Raw genomic sequence first — 18,095 nt, 5'->3', positions numbered from 1 at the left:
TTCTGTGAGCTTGCACAGACGCAGGGGTTCCTTCTTGGCAAACCCATGGTTTGCCCAGCAGGGACACCCTGCCACCCCAAACCACTCCTGGGAGCTCAGCTCCCAGATAAAAAGGCATCTGGATGATCCTTATCCTGATCTTTCCTACACTTCTCCAAAGCATGATGGAGCTGAGAGGGTACGAGGAAGGATCTGTGGCTGCCAGTATGAAGGTGCCATTGTGGTGAGCAAGGTTTGTCCATTTTTCCTGATTTCCCTGCTATAAATGAACTTATGAGCTGAAGCACAGCTTTGTTCCTGTTCCTTCAATGTCTTCCTGTAGGTTTTTAGACAAGACATTGAGTCTCTTGATCCCAGGGAGGATAATCACTTCCATGGCTGCTGGCAAGGGTAGGAGCTGGCTGCCTTCAGTGCTCAGTAGCTTGAGGCTGAGCATTTGCTCCATTCCCTTGGTGAGAGGAGGAATTATTTACTAGGGAAAAGATCCTCATTAGAGCTGGAACATATCCCAGAGACCAGTGACCTCAAGAAAAAGCAAATTTGGTGGTGAAACCAAGAACAGGGGTGAAAAGGCCAGTCTGGTGATGGGGTCTGTGCCCAAGCCGAGCCCAGTCAGCAGTGGCTGATGCTCTGCCAGGCTCAGGGAGCACCAGAGGCACAGGGTCCCCACGGCAGTGTGCCAAGTGTTGGGGCTCATGCCCCTGCTCCAGCCCCCCTGCTCTGCAAACAGGAAGCTGGCAAGCAGCTGCTGAATAAGTAATTTTGGGGAGTTTGTACCAAATTGGCTTTCAACTCCTGAATGTGTAGGAAGGAAAAAGCCGTGAATACGCCTTTGTGACCAAGTTTGGCACCAGCCGAACTCTGCAGAAGGGACAAGAATGTGGCCATTTAGAGGGGATTCAGCTGCCCTTTAAGAAATGAAATGATCCCTTCCCTTTCCTGCAAGGCTTTATTTGGGGGAGAATAGGACTGAGACAGTGAGAAGCTTCTTTCTCTTTTTGGCACTGAGGCCTGTGATCCAAACCATGGATGTCGGAGCACAGGACAGACCCCACTCCAAGGAAGCTGCAGAGCCCAGGAATGACCTGCTGGCCCCTCCTCCTGCAGCCTGGCTGGGAAGAAATTGGACTGGGGCAGCACAACTCCAGATCTGCCCTTTCCTGGCTGATCGCATGCACCCTGAGTTGGTTCCACTGGGACTCCAGCAAAATATCTGTCCACCTCCTCCACAGGGCTCAGAGGGCTTTTGGAAGCAAGAGTTTGGAAGGTTTTGCCCTTTTCTGAAACAATTCCCCACCCAGTTTTTGAGAAGTTTCTGTATATTACATGAAAAAATGGACCGTGTCCAAGCATTTGCGGGATTTGGGGTTTTTTTTTTGGAAAGGCTGAGATATTTCATACAGATCTTTCCTTTGTGAGCAACTTGAAATCCAGGGGCTCTGTCGTAATTTGGAATGAAGACACACTCTGTTTTATCAAAGCCTTCAGGATGCTGGCTGCCTGCCTTCTGCCTAGCTGAGGCTTTGACCATATTCACTGGTGCAATTGTCACGTCCAGTGACAGAGGGAATGGGTCTCTGGGACAGCCAGTCTGCTTTAGCTGAGGCTCCAGCAGAAAAGCTTGGACACATGTGCACCCAAAAATTCTCAAAAGAGTCACTTAGGAGTCTTCTGAATGATTAGCTTTGGGACCTTGTCAATCATGAAGCAGTTGGAAGCTCCAGATGATTTCAAAATGCTTTGTGTGCCAGGAAAAAGGAAAACCAAGCAAGACATATTAGTAGGTTGGCTAGTGCTGAACCCCATGTCACTCCACTGGGACCATTTGATCCACATGTGGACTTTTTGTAAGAAATGTTTGTAATAAAATGTAATACATGCAGTAGGCTTGGGTGGGAGTCAAGATTAACAGTTGCTTTCTTCTGGGCTTTCAGTCCTTTCTTGCCTTCCCCTTGTTCAGCATCTTATGACAATCATAAACAGAGTATTTGTTAAAAACTTTGCTGGCAGCTTCCTCTTTCTGCCATGTCCTGCAGAAGGTCTGGAAAGGCAGAGAGCTCCAGCAGCACTTCCTCATCTAAGGTCAGCTACAGCTCCCTTAGTTCCTGCTCTGAAAGTTCTGCTGGAAAACAGGGAGCCTTTACAGCTCAGCGTGTTTGACAGATGTTTGTAGGCTCACTGCTGATGGGGTTAAAGTACAAATAATCCTTCTGTTCATGTTTGCATAGCACCAGTGTTTCAGTGCACACCACAGCATCTTGCTGGGATCCTCTGCACAGGGGAGAGGCAGAGGAACTGCAGAGCCCAGGGAGAGGCCACTGGGAGCACTGGGAGGAAAGCTGAGGGGCAGCTTTTTTACACTAAGTGTTATTGCAGGGTGACATGATTAATTTTTGCTAGAGATACGATCTCTGTTACTGACTCTGAGAGAGAGTTGATTTTACTTTGAAATTTCAGCTTCTTACTTTGTTACTTGCCGATGCCAAAACTATTCTTACAGATTTGTGTAAAGATTTGCTGGATTTACATAAAGCCCTGTTATTTTCGCTGAGCAAGTTCTTTACAAGCTGGTTGTCAGTAACTGAATTATTTTTCTCCAATTACTGAGTTCATATTTTTATATCAAGATACCATATCTCTGCTCTTTCTTCAAAAATGTAGTTCATTGCTGACAGACAAACCAAAATTTCTCAGCTCGTTTATGAACTTCTTCAGTTCATTTATGAGTAACTGAGCTGGAAATTTTTGTTTTTATTTTTTTTTTCCAATTAAATTACCTTTTAGTTAATAGAGGAGTTTAGAAGATGAAGAGCTTCACTGTACCAAATGCCAAGTTTGAGTCCTTTCTGCAGTGTTCTGTCTGAACTGGATCACTCCTTATTTCCAATTCTGAGTGTTCTCCTTCAAGGCTTGTTCCCTGTAGCAGCTTAGAATCCACCTGGGCTAACCTGGAGGATGCCCTTACTGACTGCAGGCTACCAAACCTTGCTGCTCCACCTGACAATCTCTCACAGTGCTTTTTGGGGATTCTTTGGCACCTGCAGCCTGATGTGCATGTTCCTCTCATGCTCCTCTTCATCAACAGGAGCAACTCTCAGTACTGAAATCAAGTGTGACACCAGTAGCTGATACCCAGCCCTGGAGGGGGCACACAAAGACCCCAAATGGCACCATGACATCCAGCTCACATTCCTTGGGGCTCATTTTTTTCCTTCTGGCACCCCTCCCCTGTTAGTAGAACCTGGACATTGAAATGAAAGTCACTGCTCAAAATGCAGGCGCCCCAGAATTACAGATCAACAACTAAAAGGTAATTTGTGCAATTTGGATTCAGGCTCTTCCAGGCCTGCATTCCAACGCTGAAGGTTTGATCACACCCTTGGCCACTGCTCTCTGTATTTGACTGCTTTATAAGAGTCCTTGTGTGCCTCTTGGAAATAAATCTGCCCAGTTTTGAAATTCTGAAGCAATATTATTTCATCTCTTGCCAAGAGTGGATTGGAAAACGATAAGAGTCTTTCAGGCTACATAAGAGATATTTTAAAGTTTTATCTTACTTCTTCCATGACATTTTTATTCCTTCCATATGAAACACACACATAAATGTATGTTAAAAGCACCTTTTTGTGTTGAAGTAAACTGGGGAAAAGGAAGCTGTTTTGCTAAGTGACATTTCCTAAATATTTTGGAAATCATAGCTTGCTTTACACATAGCTTTTTTTCCTTTTTTTTTCCCTCTTTTTTTTGGCCAATTCTGCCAATGAGTTGACCAAAATGAAAATTGCTGTTTTGATCTGAGTGGGTTTTCTGGGTGAAATACTATTGAAAATAAATATTTCTATATGGGCTAGCCATGAAATCCTAGTTGTATCTCATTTCCACTCCTCCACCTCCTCCTGGCACTTCAAGCACACACATTCCCTGTGGCAAGAGCCAGGAACGATCAATTGCAATTAATCTGGCCAGAAAATGAAGGGCTTGAGTTTTGATGTGACTTCTTGTGCTCTGCTGGGCAGCAGCTCCTATGGCTGTGAGTGGTCTGGGGTACCAGCATCTTCCCAGATCAACATTTTGGCTCCTCTCCCTGCTTGTCTCCTGCTCCCCAGCCCCAGGTGGACTCGATGATGATATCTGTGAAGGGAATTATCTGTCCTGATTTGAGCTGAATAAGCCTCAGACAAGGATGATGGGGTTTGGCTTTATTTTTGAACCTCTTCCATGGACTTAAACCCACAATCCCTGCAGGCCTGCTGCCAGCTCAGCCCATGGCACATCCAGCATCTGAGCAGGTGCATGGAAGTGCCAGGCCAAAGTCACCTCTGTGTCCCTCCTTGGATGGGCACGATCCCACACAACAATGTCTGCACTGTCTGCTGCTGCCTGAGGGTGACCAAAGACCTTCCACCCAGTTTGAGGTTTTTGAACTTCATGTAAATTGAGTGGATTATAGGAAACTGAAGTTGCAACACAGCTGCTTGTTAAGAGAAATTGTTTGGGGTTTTTTGGGAAGTGAAAGGTTTGCACTCCAAAAAATATATTTTTGTTTGTTTTTTTTTTTTTATTTTTTGCAGGTCAGCAGCACCATCCCCAACTTGGTATCCACTCTGGGGGCATCTGCACTCCAAGCATTTTTGCACCAATACTCCCATGGTGTGTGAGGAAGGGCACTGCTGAGGCTGGATGCAGAAAGCTGGGCCAGCTGCACACCAGGAGCTGCAGGTTAGTAAGGAACAGGGGCAGAGATTTCTGTAGCAGCTCTGGTGAACAGATCCTGCTGAACCCTCCCCACTTCTCCTATCCACAGGATCTCACACAAATATGGGCAGCTGGGGGTGAAAACCTGACAGCTGCTGGTGGCCAGGAACCTGGTTTGCTCCCCAGCAAGGGGCTGCAGGTCCAGCATCCGCCCTGGAAAGGCATTTCCCAAAGGGAATCCCCGTCCTTTCCCTCCTGGCAGCTCCCTCTCTGGCTCCTGGCCAGGCCACCTGCCTTTGAAACTCCGTGGGACTTTGCTTGGGTTTCTGTGTTATTAATCCTCCCCAGCAGAAATCCCAGGCCTTTCTGGACCTCTTCCCTGTGTGCTAGGACAGCTGCCAGGGCTGTGCTGCTGCTTCATGTCAGCACAGGAGGCACTGTAAAGCCTGTGTATTTCCAGAGGGCAAGGGGAGCTCTGTTTTTACTGGTCAAGGCTGCAATCTGATGCTCTCTGCTGTGCTTGCCAGGTATTGGGATGCTTTCTTGGCCTAAACACTGAACAAAGCAGGACAGAATCGAATCATCTGTCTAGGGAACTGGTGATCCTGATAAAAACAGACCTCCTGGTGTTCCTGGTGTGTGCTGTCTTCACAAAACTGTCAGGCAAGGCACACAGGCTGTAACATCATCATTTCCCTGCTTGGATTGTAATCCATATTCAGTGGAGCCACAACTGAACACTTGATGACACAGGATTAGTGTTAGTGATGAGTGTTGCATAGAAATGTGCATGCAGGAAGGGAATGCAGCTGGAGATGAGGTGTTGAACAGTTCTGTCCAGTACCTGAGGGCCATTCTGCACCACTCCTGGCTAGTGCAGACCCAGGAGTGGCTGGCTGGAAGCAGGCAGGTGTGTGGCTCACCAGGCCTTGAAGCAGTTTTAGCAAGCTGCAGCAGTGAAAGTGCTGCATTCACATGCTGATGGATATCTATTTCATTGGGTCTTTAACCATGTCTTGTGGCAAGATCACAGTTTCTCATGGGTTTCAAGTAGGGAGGAAATTCCAGTTTCCAGCAGAGAAGAATGAAGCAAATTCATGTAATCACATGTTCACCTTAAACATAACAAGCACCAGGAAAGCACTCTCCTTCAGCTGGTCCTCAGAGGCCAGCTGAAAATAGAAGTACTCCCTGAAGAGGGAGAAAACAAACAAGGTTTTTGGGCTAGATGACCTGCTCCAGGCCAGAAATGGTGGGCGCTCAACACTGAACTGCTGCCATTCACCATCTCGTGCTTGAGCAGTCAAAACCTGGCCTTAAGTCACCTTATTCCATCTATTTTAGGCTAGGAGGACTCAGTGCACTGAAGGAGAGCCACCCTGGCTCGTGATGGCAGCAAGGCAGGTGTATTCTTTACCAAGAGGGTAGATTTTATCCAGCTCTGCAGATTCCTGCAGCTTGGGTAAAATAATCCAGAGTCTGGGAGCTGGGCAGGGAAGCACTGGGGAACAAGAATCTGTGGGATGGGGTTAGCAGTGCTGGGAATGAGAATCTGTGGGATGGGGTTAGCAGTGCTGTCTGCAAGAGTGTTCTACAGGAGAAAGAAGTCACGTTTCAGTGACAGAGCTTTACTTTTTTTGCAAAATGCATACTATTGGCAGGAGGCAAAGAACGAGCAGGGGTGGGTCAGATTCCTACTCCAGCTCCAGAGTGTTCCTCCTGGGAGATGCTGAAGGGCCCTGAGAGTGCATTACTGGATGCTTCTTTTCTTTGTTTATGTGGTAGAAACATCTGAAAACAATTTGTGCCTGCTAAGCTTTGCGGACAGTCAGGGTTCTGCGTGTGATTTGGTCTCCACCTCAGCCAGGACTAGCTGGGGCTGCTCTGCATTTGCTCATTAACTAACGAGACATGATATGGTTAGCAGGGCTCTCTGGGGGCTGCCTGCGCCGCGTGGCTGCCGTGGGCACGCGCAGGGCTGGGTGCGGTGCCGATGAGCTCAGCCCGGCTGGATCACGCAGGTCGGCGGGGAGGACGCAGTAAGATGGGAAAGCAACATCATCCCCCCAGTTATTACTAACATTGGAAGCATCTGGAGCTGTGGCCTGGGGACCTGCTCAAGAGGGATGTGCACCCTGCAGGCCTCGCTGGAGCTCCAGCAAAGCTCTGCGTGAGCAATACGTGCTGACTGATGCTCCTTGGAGGATGGATGGAGAAATCTTCTGCAGCAATCTCAGGACAAAGGCGAGGATGGCTGAGCAATCGAGGTGGGAGGATGCCCTCCAGAAGGGGAAAATGTTTAAACTGGGAGGAAAGAAACAGCTTAGAGGAGGGATGATACATTAACCACATGGCTGGAAGAGGAGGTGTGAAGACTTGATGGGAAACACAGCACTAACTGTAGGGGATTGGGACGAGGAGAAGGTAAAGTACAGTGAAACAGCAAGAAAAAGTGAGGGGACTGGGAGCATCGCAGCCCAGCGTGCGGGAGATTAGTGGGAAAGGCCCCATGGAGGGCAGCGAGGCCAGGGCTTGGCACTCAGCGGTGCCCAGCCGAGGGGACTCCGGGCACGGGAATCGCCGCAGCGTTCCCAGCACCCGCGGGGCCGGCGCTAACGGGAGCCGGCGCTCCGGCAGGGCACCCCAGCGCTCCGGCGGGGCTAAAGGGCGCTGCCCACCGCCGAGGCAGCGGGGAAGGCGGGGGCTGCGGGGGCCGCGGGCGGGCCGGTGGCTTCCGCCCGGCGCGGCGCATTCCTACCCCGTGAGTCAGGGCGGCGCGGCGGGATGCGGCGTCCCGCGGCCCCGGGCGCTGGCAGCTCCCCGCCGGGACTCTCAGCGCCGAGCGCCGCTCGGCTCCCGGCTGCTATTTGCATGCCGAGGCTGTGAATGGCGTGCCCGCCCGGCCGGCCCCTGGCACGGGGGAGGAGTCTCCGCGCCCTCCGCGGGCCGAGCTCGGCGGCGCCGGTCCCTTAAGCCGCACTGGGGGGCGGCTCGACCCGAGCGGCCGCTGCGCTTCGCCCGCCGGCTCGGTGAGTGCGGGGCCGGGGGGACGAGGGGGGGCTGGCCGGGAGGGGCGTCCCGCATCCCGTATCCCGGCAGGGCCGTTCCTGCCCCGCCGCGGTACCGGCACCGCGCCGCTCCGCCGGGCAGGGAGCGGCCCTCGGCGGCCCCCGGGCTGCGAGCGCCGCCGGAGGCAGGTGCCGCCCCCGACCCCCAGTTTGGATGTTGGGAGCTTGGCGATCTCCGTGCTTTCGGCTGTAGGTGGAGGTGCGCGTTCGCGGCTTGTTTCAGCTGATCCGAGTCCGCCCCATCTCCACGCTGTCCCACCCGTCCCTCCCCTGATGCTGGCACCCGGGCTTTGGCAGCGACTTTGGGAGATGATCTAGTGGAACCTATATGCCTTTTTACACGTGAACGTTAGTTTTCCTGCCGGATCGAATCTCTGAAGTGAGTTCTCACACTGCGCACTGCTGGCACGAAGCGAGGGGATCACGGCAGCCTGACGCGAACAAGACCAAAGCTTTTGCACGATTGCCCCCTGAGTGCCAAGTCCTTTTGGGCTCCCCGGCGAGCAAGCCCATTCTGCCACACATATCCCTGCAGTGCCAAAGTGTCCCATGTGTATATTTTGCCCTGTGTTTTTATGCAGTGTAACTCAGGAGAGATGAGTGGCAGCAGAGATGAGTTTTGTCTGGTGCTCGTCCTACTGCAAGTCCGTTCTGTGGCTGCTGCTTCTCTTGCAGGTTGGCTTCGTGGCAGGGAGCACGGTGCTGGTCAGGGATGTCTCCAAGCCGGGTCTTGGAGCAAGCAGGAAGTTGTTTCCTTTCTTCCTGTTTTTGTCCCCATGCCTGGTAATTTCCTCTGGGAAGAAAAGTGCATTCTGCAGTAAAGGGAAAAAATAGTCACACGTAACGGGAAGGGCAGCAAAGCTTCTGAATGAAGCATGGGACAAGGAAGGAGCGCAGGGTGTTAACTGCAGTAACGCTGATAGGACAGCAAGGACAAATAGCTGCCTGTGGGCTGCGACCACGAGGATGGAAACAGCCCACTAGGGACAAGCTGGGGAGCAGACCTTTGGAAGAATTGCATTTCCACTCCCGTGTATGGAAGGAGGTTGCTCTCCGCTGTTCCATCTCAGTGGTGCAGGTTTGCAGGAGGAGGTGATGACTCGGTTAGGTTGGTTGATATAGTTGAAGAAAGAGGTGAACTTTAGATACTTCCTTTAAGCTCTGATTGTTAAATGGACTTTATGAAAGTGTTTGTCCTTTTTTTTTTTTTAACTCTCAGTTGCTCTAATAACAGCTATCATCCCTCCTCCCTGCTGCATCCCTCATGTCCTTGAATCCTCATGGCTGCCGCTGCTCAGCCCAGGTCTCCCTGTCTGTGTGCAGGTCGGGGAGCCTGTGCCATTTCTGAGCTGGGATACTGCCAGCCTTCCAGGAGGTGCTGTGCATTTGGAACAGGTCCCCAGCTTTGTCCTGGGCTCTGTGCTCATTGGTCCTGAGCCCCCAGGAAGACTCTGGCATGTGGATGTGTGTCTGTGCTTTTCCTGCTTCTGTGCATTCCCATGAAAGGAGGGTGATGCTGTGCAGCGTAAAAGCAAGTCCCACAAAACTAGTTCTGCTCTGGGACTTCCCATGACAGGCGTTTTTTTTTTGTTTTTTTTTTTTTTTTTTTTTTTTTTTTTTTTTTTTTTAAGCAATCCACTTGCAAGAGATCTGCCTACAAACTGGCTTTTCAGGTTCTGGGGAAAGCCATGGGCTGGCCCTGGTCTCGGGAATGTCTTGCTCTGTGCTGGGTAGGGATGAGCTTTGAATATGGAGAGTGCTGCTGGCCTGCAGAGCACAGATACCTCTTCTCCACAAGCTTGTCCTCTCAGTGTCTTGGTACTGAGACCGTGTGGCCCTGATGTGTCACCTCAGGGAGGAATTACGGCCCTCAGAGAGGGCCAGCACCTCGTCACTGGACTTGGCAGACAGCTCGTTTCACTTTCGTGGCAGGGACTGCAACGAAGTTGCAGCTGCGTGAGGTCGCCAGGCAGGAATAGGAATTCCTTTTGGGGTCATCAGTCCTGTTCCTCTGGAACCCAGCCCCGGAAAGTAGCCAGCAAGTCCCAACATGTTCCCTTGAAAGAGGCAGGGTCTGCTGAGTGTGGCATGATAGGACAGTTTATTCTGGGCACAGAGCCCTCATGCTCAGATATAATTAGTAAAGGTTTGATTCTCTTCAGTGTGTTGGATCTCTCTGCAGTGCAAACACAGCCTGGTTAGTGCTGAAGGCCTGAGATGGGCAACATGATGAGGATTACCAGCTTGTTTTCATTTTCCATTCAGTGTATCCATCAAAAAGTTGAGCAGAGCGTGTGTTGTGTGAACCCCATGTTGCTGGGGATGTGCCTGCCAAGCAGGACTCAGGACTGCCTGTGAGCTGAAGATCCTGGCATTTCTTTATCTGTCACTCTACAGCTTTTATTCAGCATACCAATCTTTTGATAAGATTCTTCCATTTGGTTGCTGCCTTTCTTCCATAACTATCTCTGGAGGCTTTGGCACCCCGTGGAGACCATGTGCCTTTCTCAGAGGTTCCAGCATTAATTGTGACCTGACATGACACTTCTGTTAATTGCTGTTCCTGCAGCCACCAGCCTGTCGCCTGAACATGACCCATTTCAGTAGAAGTACTTAAAACTCAAGGATGGATTCCTTCCTTTTCCCTGAGCTCAGATGTGGATTAGTTTACTTTCTTTTCAGCTGAAGAGGTGCTGGACTCCAAGTTTAACATTTATCATCATCTAGTTGGAAGGAAAGGGACATGAACTGTGCAGATCTCACGCTGTTGCTGTGAGGTTGCCTCCCAGCTCCTGGATATGTACATGTTTGAGTTTTAAGGAACCCACAGAGTGTATGTGTTGCCTGCCTGCTCAGGGAGCTGTGTTGCATCCTCTCTGCTGTATGACAATATCTCAGTGTGTGCTGTGGGTGCTGCAGCCTGAATTTCACAGGATTTGTGTCTGGGTCGCAGGTAAAACATCCCAGTGCTGCTGGAAGGTAGGATGAAGATGGTTTCTTTCTTCAGAGCAGGGGAAGCCCTGGTGTCCAGGTAAAGGTAGTTCTCTCCCTGGTAGTAGACTTTTATTTTAGCCCTGTGTTGGTTGTTTTGTTTTGTTTTCTTTTTGTTTGTTTATTTTTTGCCTTGTTCAGCACTAGTAGACCTGAATGGGCATCATGTTCCTTTCTCTACTAGTGCTCAGTAACTCCCCTTTGAGAGAATTGCATGTAAAAGGGACAGTCTTAGCCCTGCAGCTCTTAGTCCCAAGAGATTAGGACAGGCAAGATTTAACCTTGGAAGGAAATGGATCTGTTTGGCAGCATTTCCCATGGTCATGCTGGCAGCTCTGTTTCCATGTCCTCGAAGAACCCCCAGCTAATTTGGTGTGTGATGTGTGCTCAGGCCATCCAGGCCTGCTTGCACAGAGTCCTGGAGACCCTCCCTGCAGTGCACCCTGAGGTGGGCAGGGCTTGCCTGCCAGCCTCTCTGTTTTCACAGGCAGAATGCCTGTGCCACTGGGAAGTGAGGTTTCCACATGGAGAAGTGGAAATTGCGTCTGTGCTGAGATTGCCTATTGTCATGTCCTTGTTAGTTAAGCTTCAGGGATTTCCGATTGTTTGCTCCTTTTTTTGGTCTTACTCATCTTGCTGCTGTTCAGGGCTGGTTGAAGCTTCAGATCACACCTCTCATCCTTGTTTCAGCCCATGCTGCTGTAGGAATGAGGAGGTGGTTTGTTTTTTTTAATGTGTGTTGGGATGATGCAACAAAGAGCAAATTAGCAGCTGAGTTTTTAACCAAATCATCCAAACTATGGTCAAATCCTTTTGAGTAACAGTGTCTGTTTCCCACTGGGTGAAGACAGAGAGCTTATTCTTCACATTGATCTTAGCTGTCAAATCTCCTAAAGCTCTAAGAGCGCACGTTTCATTGCCTGTGTGCTCTGCTTGCTGCACAGACAGCAAATGTCAGATTGACATAGGGCTTGTTTTTGCTGTAATTTCCTTTGGATGCACTCTTCAACTATCTGGGTAAACAATTTATTTCAAATATAATTACAGTTTCTTTTTGCCTACTAAAGAAATGTTGAAATTGTGGTGATACAGACCTGAGCAGCGGATATGTTCTTAAATTCTGGGGCCTTCAGCAACAAACAGACCTTGCCTTAGTAATCAGAGCATCTCTAAAGCACAGTGTTTATTAAAGGAAATGTAATTTTTTTCTCAGAGAAGTCTGAAGTATCATTGCACAATACTTCCCTGGCATGGCAGAGCCTTCCCAAGGGGAGAAGAGATAGCAAGCCATGCCTGATCTTGCCTTTTCTGGAAAGCTTACCTTTGCCGCCTCCTCCCCTTCCTGTTTCCACTCTGCTCAGAGCCAGCCCCTTGCTCTGCTGGTCAGCAGCAATCCCTGCTTTGAAGGTTTTCTTTCCTTTAAAAAGGAACAATCCCTATGAGGTCATCCTGAAACTGCACAGGATGCTGCATTTACAGTCCTGTGGGTCTGGCATTTACTTGGCTTTGGCTCAGTGAAAGAACTGCTTGGATTTTAAAATTTGGAGGGCTCAGATGGCTGGGTTGACAAATGCAGCTTCTGCATTTTGGGAGTTACTGCCCTGTAACAATCAGAACACAGGAGGTTGGTTACTCTGTTGCTTAAATTCAAAACCTTAAAGTGAGCTGTAGAATACTCTTGAGTTCTGCCAAAAAGTGTGAATTTACCTTCCTTTTCCCTGGCTCTTCTGGGACTGTTATTTCAGGGAGAACAGTGAGCAAGAATATGCCATTCACTCAGACTGAAGAAGTGTGGTTCACTTAGAATTTTAATATTTTTTTGCTAAGCCAAGCTAGAATTATGGTTGCTTCTATTTGCATTACAAGTGAGCTGTGGCACTGGGCACACAGTGAATGTGCAGAGGTGTGCACACACCTGCAGAGCAAGACAAGCTCTTCCTGCAGCTGTTTCCAGTTGGACACAGCAGGAGATTGTGTGTGCCTGGCTATCAAGGACGAACCAGGAGAGAAATCAGAGCACCAGAGTGGCTCTCCTGTGTCCTTGGCTGCATCAGCTAATGGTGAGGAACAGCAGCTCCAGTCAAACCAGCTCTGCTCTGAATTTTTGGCTGTTTAATTGGTTCTTTGAAGGATCTCCCCTGGGCCTTGGCTGCTGTGGGCATCTTTTATTCTCTCACTTTTAGCCAAGTGAGCAGAACTGTGGTGGTGCTGGAGAAAGCAGGTGTGTGATGGGGAGTGAGGATGCTCTGAGTTTCAAAGGAATACACCAAGAAAGCCTTTCTGAATGGCTCTGTGGCTTCCATCCTTCCTGAATATAAAGGCTGTCTTCTGGTGGCTCCAGTGTTTGTTATTGTTATTTCCTCTAAGATTTTTTTAGGTTGCTATTCAGTGTGGTTTTATGTAACTTTCCATAGGAAATGTTGTCATTTGTGGCAGTTTTGATCTCTTTTGCCATTGAAACGTTTTTATTTAGCACAACAAACAGTGATTCTTAGCTACTTTTAGTACTCAGAGTCTTTGCTGTAGAGGATGAGTAACTTTTGGTCTAACATAACTTTTGCTTTGGCCTATTGTGATCTTTTTAGGGGAGGTTGCTTTTCCATCAATTGTTTATTGATATTGTATTTTCTAAATGAACAATGTTGTAATCACTAAGACATTACCAAGAAAATTGCTCTTGAGCTGGGTGCACAGGCAGCAGCTGTTCCAAAATCAACCAGAGCCAGTGTTTACTTCTGTCCTGAGTGTCATCCCAGTGCTGTGTTCCCAGTTTTCCTTGTGTCCTGAACCCTTACAGTACTTGTGATGACTATGAGAGCTGGTAGAAAAATCTTCAAAATGTGAAATTTCAATGAAAATAATACCTTCGTTGACTTTGTTTTTTGTTTTCTAATGTGGGGTCCTGACTGTACTGACAAAAGCCTTTTTGTGACTCTTACCTTGCTATATAATTGAGGCAGTGACTGTGCCCATGGTACTTGTGGGTCAGACAGAACTTAACTGGGAATCTGTTTCACTACTAATGGGAATAAATCTGGAACGGGGTCCTCTGGAGTCCCATTGAATCATTTAAATGTGATAAATGTGCACTGAAATAGTGTCTGTGATCACTGTTTCCTGAAGAAGGTGCAGACCCTGCAGAGCACTGAGACAACTGTGCTTTGAGGCTGCTGAGGACCCAAAGGCACCACTGAGCCTTCAGGCAGGGTGCAGGAGCCAGGCTTGCATAGATGATCCTTCCTCTGGTACCTGGTAATGGATCTCTGGGTGGAAGCAGCTCTTTGGAGGACCAGGTGCTCTGCTGGCTTCCCTAGGGAATGGGAATGCTTCTCAGGGCTTGGTGTGCCATCACTGGAGCTGCTGGCAGGTATCTCATCATGCTGTGCCCCGATGGAGCCCATAAGGGACAGGCTGTGTCCAGGCTTTGAGGATGGGCTGCTGGAAATGTGGTTGTTGGATGTGGTGGCAAAGCTGCAAGGTGTGATCATGGAGAAACATAAACAGGTGAAGAGGCCAAAGTGCTCCAGGAGGGTTTCCATTGCTCCCGCCTCGTTGCTGGTTGGTTTGTGTGCAGGCTGTTGCCCTTGCTGGTATCTCAGTAGGTTGTAGCTGGCTGTGGGCTGAGTTTGCTCTGGAAGATGGAGGTGGAGATGAGCCCTGGGTGTGCTTGGCTGGTGCTGCACATCTGCCTCTCATCTGGGCCACATGTGCTGAGGAGATGGAAAAAGCCCCTCTGCCCAGGCTGCTCTGCCTGGCTCCCTTCCACATCCTTCCTTGTGGGTGCTCCAGGCCCTGGGTGAGCAGGGGAAGCTCTTCCCTTGGGAGCCCCTCTGTGGAGGCTGCCCCAGAGTGAGGCTTGGCTGTCAGCTCTGGAGAAATGGTTTGGATGTTTTCCCATCTAATGACCCCACCAAAAAATTCACTCTGCCTCTACAACAGTAGTGTTTTATTCCTATTGCACTCAACACCTGCACTGAGGGTGCTTCTCAGAAGATTATTTAGGGATGCTGAACCCACCACCTCCCTGGGATAATTATTGGCTTCCCACAGTGCTACAAATCTGAGTTTTTGGCCATGTTTTCAACAATCACTTCAAACTAAACTGCCTTGAGAAGCTGTCCAGCCATCTGGCTTCAGCTGCTCTGTTTGTTCCTGCTTCTTCCCCTTTCCTTCTGCTGGCACAAGTGTTTGTGGAGCCATGTGGGAAGGAGCTGGGGATGGGACGAGCCATTTTCTCTGCTGAGCTCATGTGGGTCAGTTCCAGTGTGGATCACCCAACAGCTGTGGGGATGCTGGTGCCAGCAGGAGGAGGAGGGCAGCACACAGGGCTGGGTCACTGCTTCTTCTGTTGGCTTGCATCTCTTTCAAGTGTCTGAGACATTTTTTAGCTTGAATTTTGAGCATTGGTTTCTGAGTTCTTGTGACTGTTTTGCTCTTTTGTCTGCTGCAACAAAAGGACTTTGAAGATCAGCCTGTTGCTTGTGTGTGTTTGCATGTTGCATTTGGGGGTCGTCTTTTAACCTGTATTTGAAGGAGTTCATCTACAGATCTGGGGACCAAAAGAAATCAGAAGAGGTTTTTGAGTTTCCTGTTTTTTCTCTCTTCTGTATGAGGGCACCACACCTTCAGGTCCCAGGTAAAACTCCTTTGAAAACTTTTAATGCTCCTGTTCAAATAGGAACTCATTTTTGTTTGATTTCCCTCATGACCTTCGTGTTTTTCTGAAAATCAAGAAAATAATTTGCTCAAGGGGATATCAGGTCTCCTTTCTTGATTTTGGGATTGGCTCACGTACATTCAGACTTCACTGGTGGAAGTTTTCATTACCTGTACTTAAAACCTTCTGAGTCTGTGTGCAGCTGAGCCTTTTCCAAGTTCAGTGGGTCTTAGCTGAGCCTTTGCACTCCTGCTGTGCCTCTCTGAATACCATCCATCTACAAGGCTTTGCATTAAATACCAACCCTTCTGTCTAGGAGTCTGCCTGGCCTCTTCCAAACCAGGCAGTTTTGGCTGGTATTTCTCAGCTAGCTCAATTAAGTGGCTCATGGTGGGATCCCCATGGATGGAGTAGGACACTGTCACACAGGCAGGGGACAACAGCTCGGGCCTGTATTTGATGTCTCACCTGAGCTGCCATCATGCTGAGCCATCACTGAATGGCTGGTCCTACCCTTCCTCTCTGGGTTGCACAGGGCTTATCTGAAATTGTCTGAGCCTCTTCAGGATGCCAGATCAACAGGAAATAATTTACTAGGGTTAGTTTGTGCTGGTGAAACACCTTGTAGTGGCTCAGTGGAGTAAGGCAAGCCTGCTCCCAGGGCAGCAGCTGCTGGCAGATGGGTTTGCTTGTGAGCAGAAGCCAGAGCCCTGAGGAAGCAGCATGAGCCTCCAACAGTCAGGCAGAGCTTGTGCATGGCAGAGAGCAGCGAGAGGGGCAGTGGGGTGTGTGTGGGAATGGCAGTGCTGCCAGCTCCCTGCAGGGCAGGGCTCAAAGGGCAGTGTGTCTGCACAGCTCTCTGCCAGCCTTGTGCTCAGAGCTGCTTGGGCTGCTCACACCCCACTTCTGCTGTGGCAGCCTGCAGCTCTGCAAAGCCTTCCAGCATTTCCCAGCTCAGCAGCCAGCCTTGGGAAAGAGGGCCCTGGGCAGTGCTGATGGCCTTGTTTCATTTCTCAGGGTGGGCAGTGGTGGTGGGCTCAGCCAAAGCTTGGGTGTTGCTGTGCCCTTAGCAGCTTTCCCTGAGAGTGCAGGGCCACAGGGCTGTCCCTCCTTCCCCATCCCTGCCTGCCCTCAGCCCTCCATCTGGCCTGTTTCAGAGGGCTGGCTCATGCCTGGTGTTTGGGATATTGTTTGTAACTCCTTGGGTCTGATCCATGCTAGATGGTTTTACTGGCAGCCACGAGGCTGAAACCCCACTGCTCCTCTTCTCCTTGGACTTCCTGCCTTTTCCCTGCTGTGCCAGCAGCAATCCTCCTGGAGAGAGAGGCACAGCCAGGAGCTGTCTCCTCTGGCTCCTCTGGCTCATCCTGTCTGGAGAGCACATTGAGGATCCCAGTTTCTGTGCTGTGTCCACCTGGATTCCTGTGCCTCAGCCAGAACAGCTGCAGGCACAGACCCCTTCAGGTACATGGGGCTTGCCTAGGACTTTGTAAATACAATTGTTGCAGTGATGGTGTTTGAAAAATGGAGGAAAACAGCCGGGGTCTGACCATGGAACGTGGTGATCGGGTTGCACGGAATAACCCCGGTGTCTGTTACCTCCTGGGGGTGTCTGTAGGAACATGCACACACCATGCTGGACAGGAGCAGTGCTGGTGGGAAAAGCAGATGCTATTTGTTTGTGTGGTAGTGTTGAATTAAGTTGGGGTTTTGTTTTGTTTTGGTTTTTGTTTGGAATGTTTCTTGGAGGAAAAAAGCCAGCTTTATTTTAAATGGGAATGCTGGTAAAATGGAGATTTTGAAAGAAAAGAAATCAACATGGGAAAAGCTTCAGTCGTCTGTTTAAATGGAAGGATGCTCTTTCTTTGAAATGACTGTGCAAGCTTCTAAATGTATTTAGAATGCCTGTCAGTTTTAGGAACATGCTCTGGACAAAGTTTTTCCTTCACTCTTTGGGTCAGTAGATTTCACTAAGCAGCTTTTCTTGATCATGTGCCAATATTGTGCCTCCCTTTCTTAGCCTGACCCATAGCACAGTGGATTTGCCTTTCATTCTGATTCTGTGACCTTGCTTTGGCACAGACCTTTTGAAAATGACTTCCCAGGCTATCTACTATTGATATGTTCTTTCTTTTGTTTATTTTAATTGAATGGATATTATTAATAATTTTTATGCTGCTAACAGCTGATCAGTTAGAAGAAGCTGGATTTGCAAATACGTCTCTTTCAGCCTTGTATTTGCATATTCCTGAGTTTTGTGATGCTGGTGGAACAGAGTCCAAACTAAGCAAGCACAGGCAAGAGGTCTGAAACAGCCCATGTATGAGAACTGAGCTTCTGGATGTGGGTGTGGGAAAAGGGGATGGTAGGAACAGTGTGGAAGAGATCTGTAGAGTCAGGACTTGCATGGAGAAAGAGGATGGGGAAAAGCTGATCACTGTTCTAGTCCAAGAACTACAGAGCAACAAATGACCCAGGAAATAGCCGGTTTGCAGATGAGCTGCAGCAGACTTGTCACACAGCACGTGTTTCAGCTCTGGAGCTTTGTCATGTGCTGTAATGAATACTAGAAGTTTGCTTGGATTAAAAAATAATCTGGATAAATTTAGAATAATAACCATTGGATGGATATAGAGATGGATACAGAGCTGCTACATGCAAAAACATTTGTGGCACAAGGAGCC

The 18,095-nt window shown here is 49.1% G+C and overlaps 1 protein-coding gene across 5 annotated transcripts in view; it reads left to right on the top strand.

The window, feature by feature from the left end:
- The first annotated feature begins 6,943 nt into the window (after positions 1-6,943).
- RHBDF1 (rhomboid 5 homolog 1) overlaps positions 6,944-18,095 on the top strand; it is a 34,666-nt gene continuing 23,514 nt past the window's right edge. For 3 of the 5 annotated variants that reach the window (XM_056502890.1, XM_056502886.1, XM_056502885.1), the window contains exon 1: positions 6,944-6,962. In XM_056502890.1, coding sequence (XP_056358865.1) covers positions 6,946-6,962 — 17 coding nt within the window. In that variant the 5' untranslated portion in view covers positions 6,944-6,945. Of the gene's footprint in view, positions 6,963-7,473; positions 7,725-18,095 lie in introns of those variants that run through there. The other 2 variants (XM_056502888.1, XM_056502887.1) reach the window with 1 other exon arrangement.

This window comes from Oenanthe melanoleuca, chromosome 14 (genome assembly GCF_029582105.1).
Source record: "Oenanthe melanoleuca isolate GR-GAL-2019-014 chromosome 14, OMel1.0, whole genome shotgun sequence".
NCBI classification, from domain to species: Eukaryota; Metazoa; Chordata; class Aves; order Passeriformes; family Muscicapidae; genus Oenanthe; species Oenanthe melanoleuca.
Note: the sequence above shows the minus strand (reverse complement) of the source record. Positions and strands in the feature narration are given on the sequence as shown.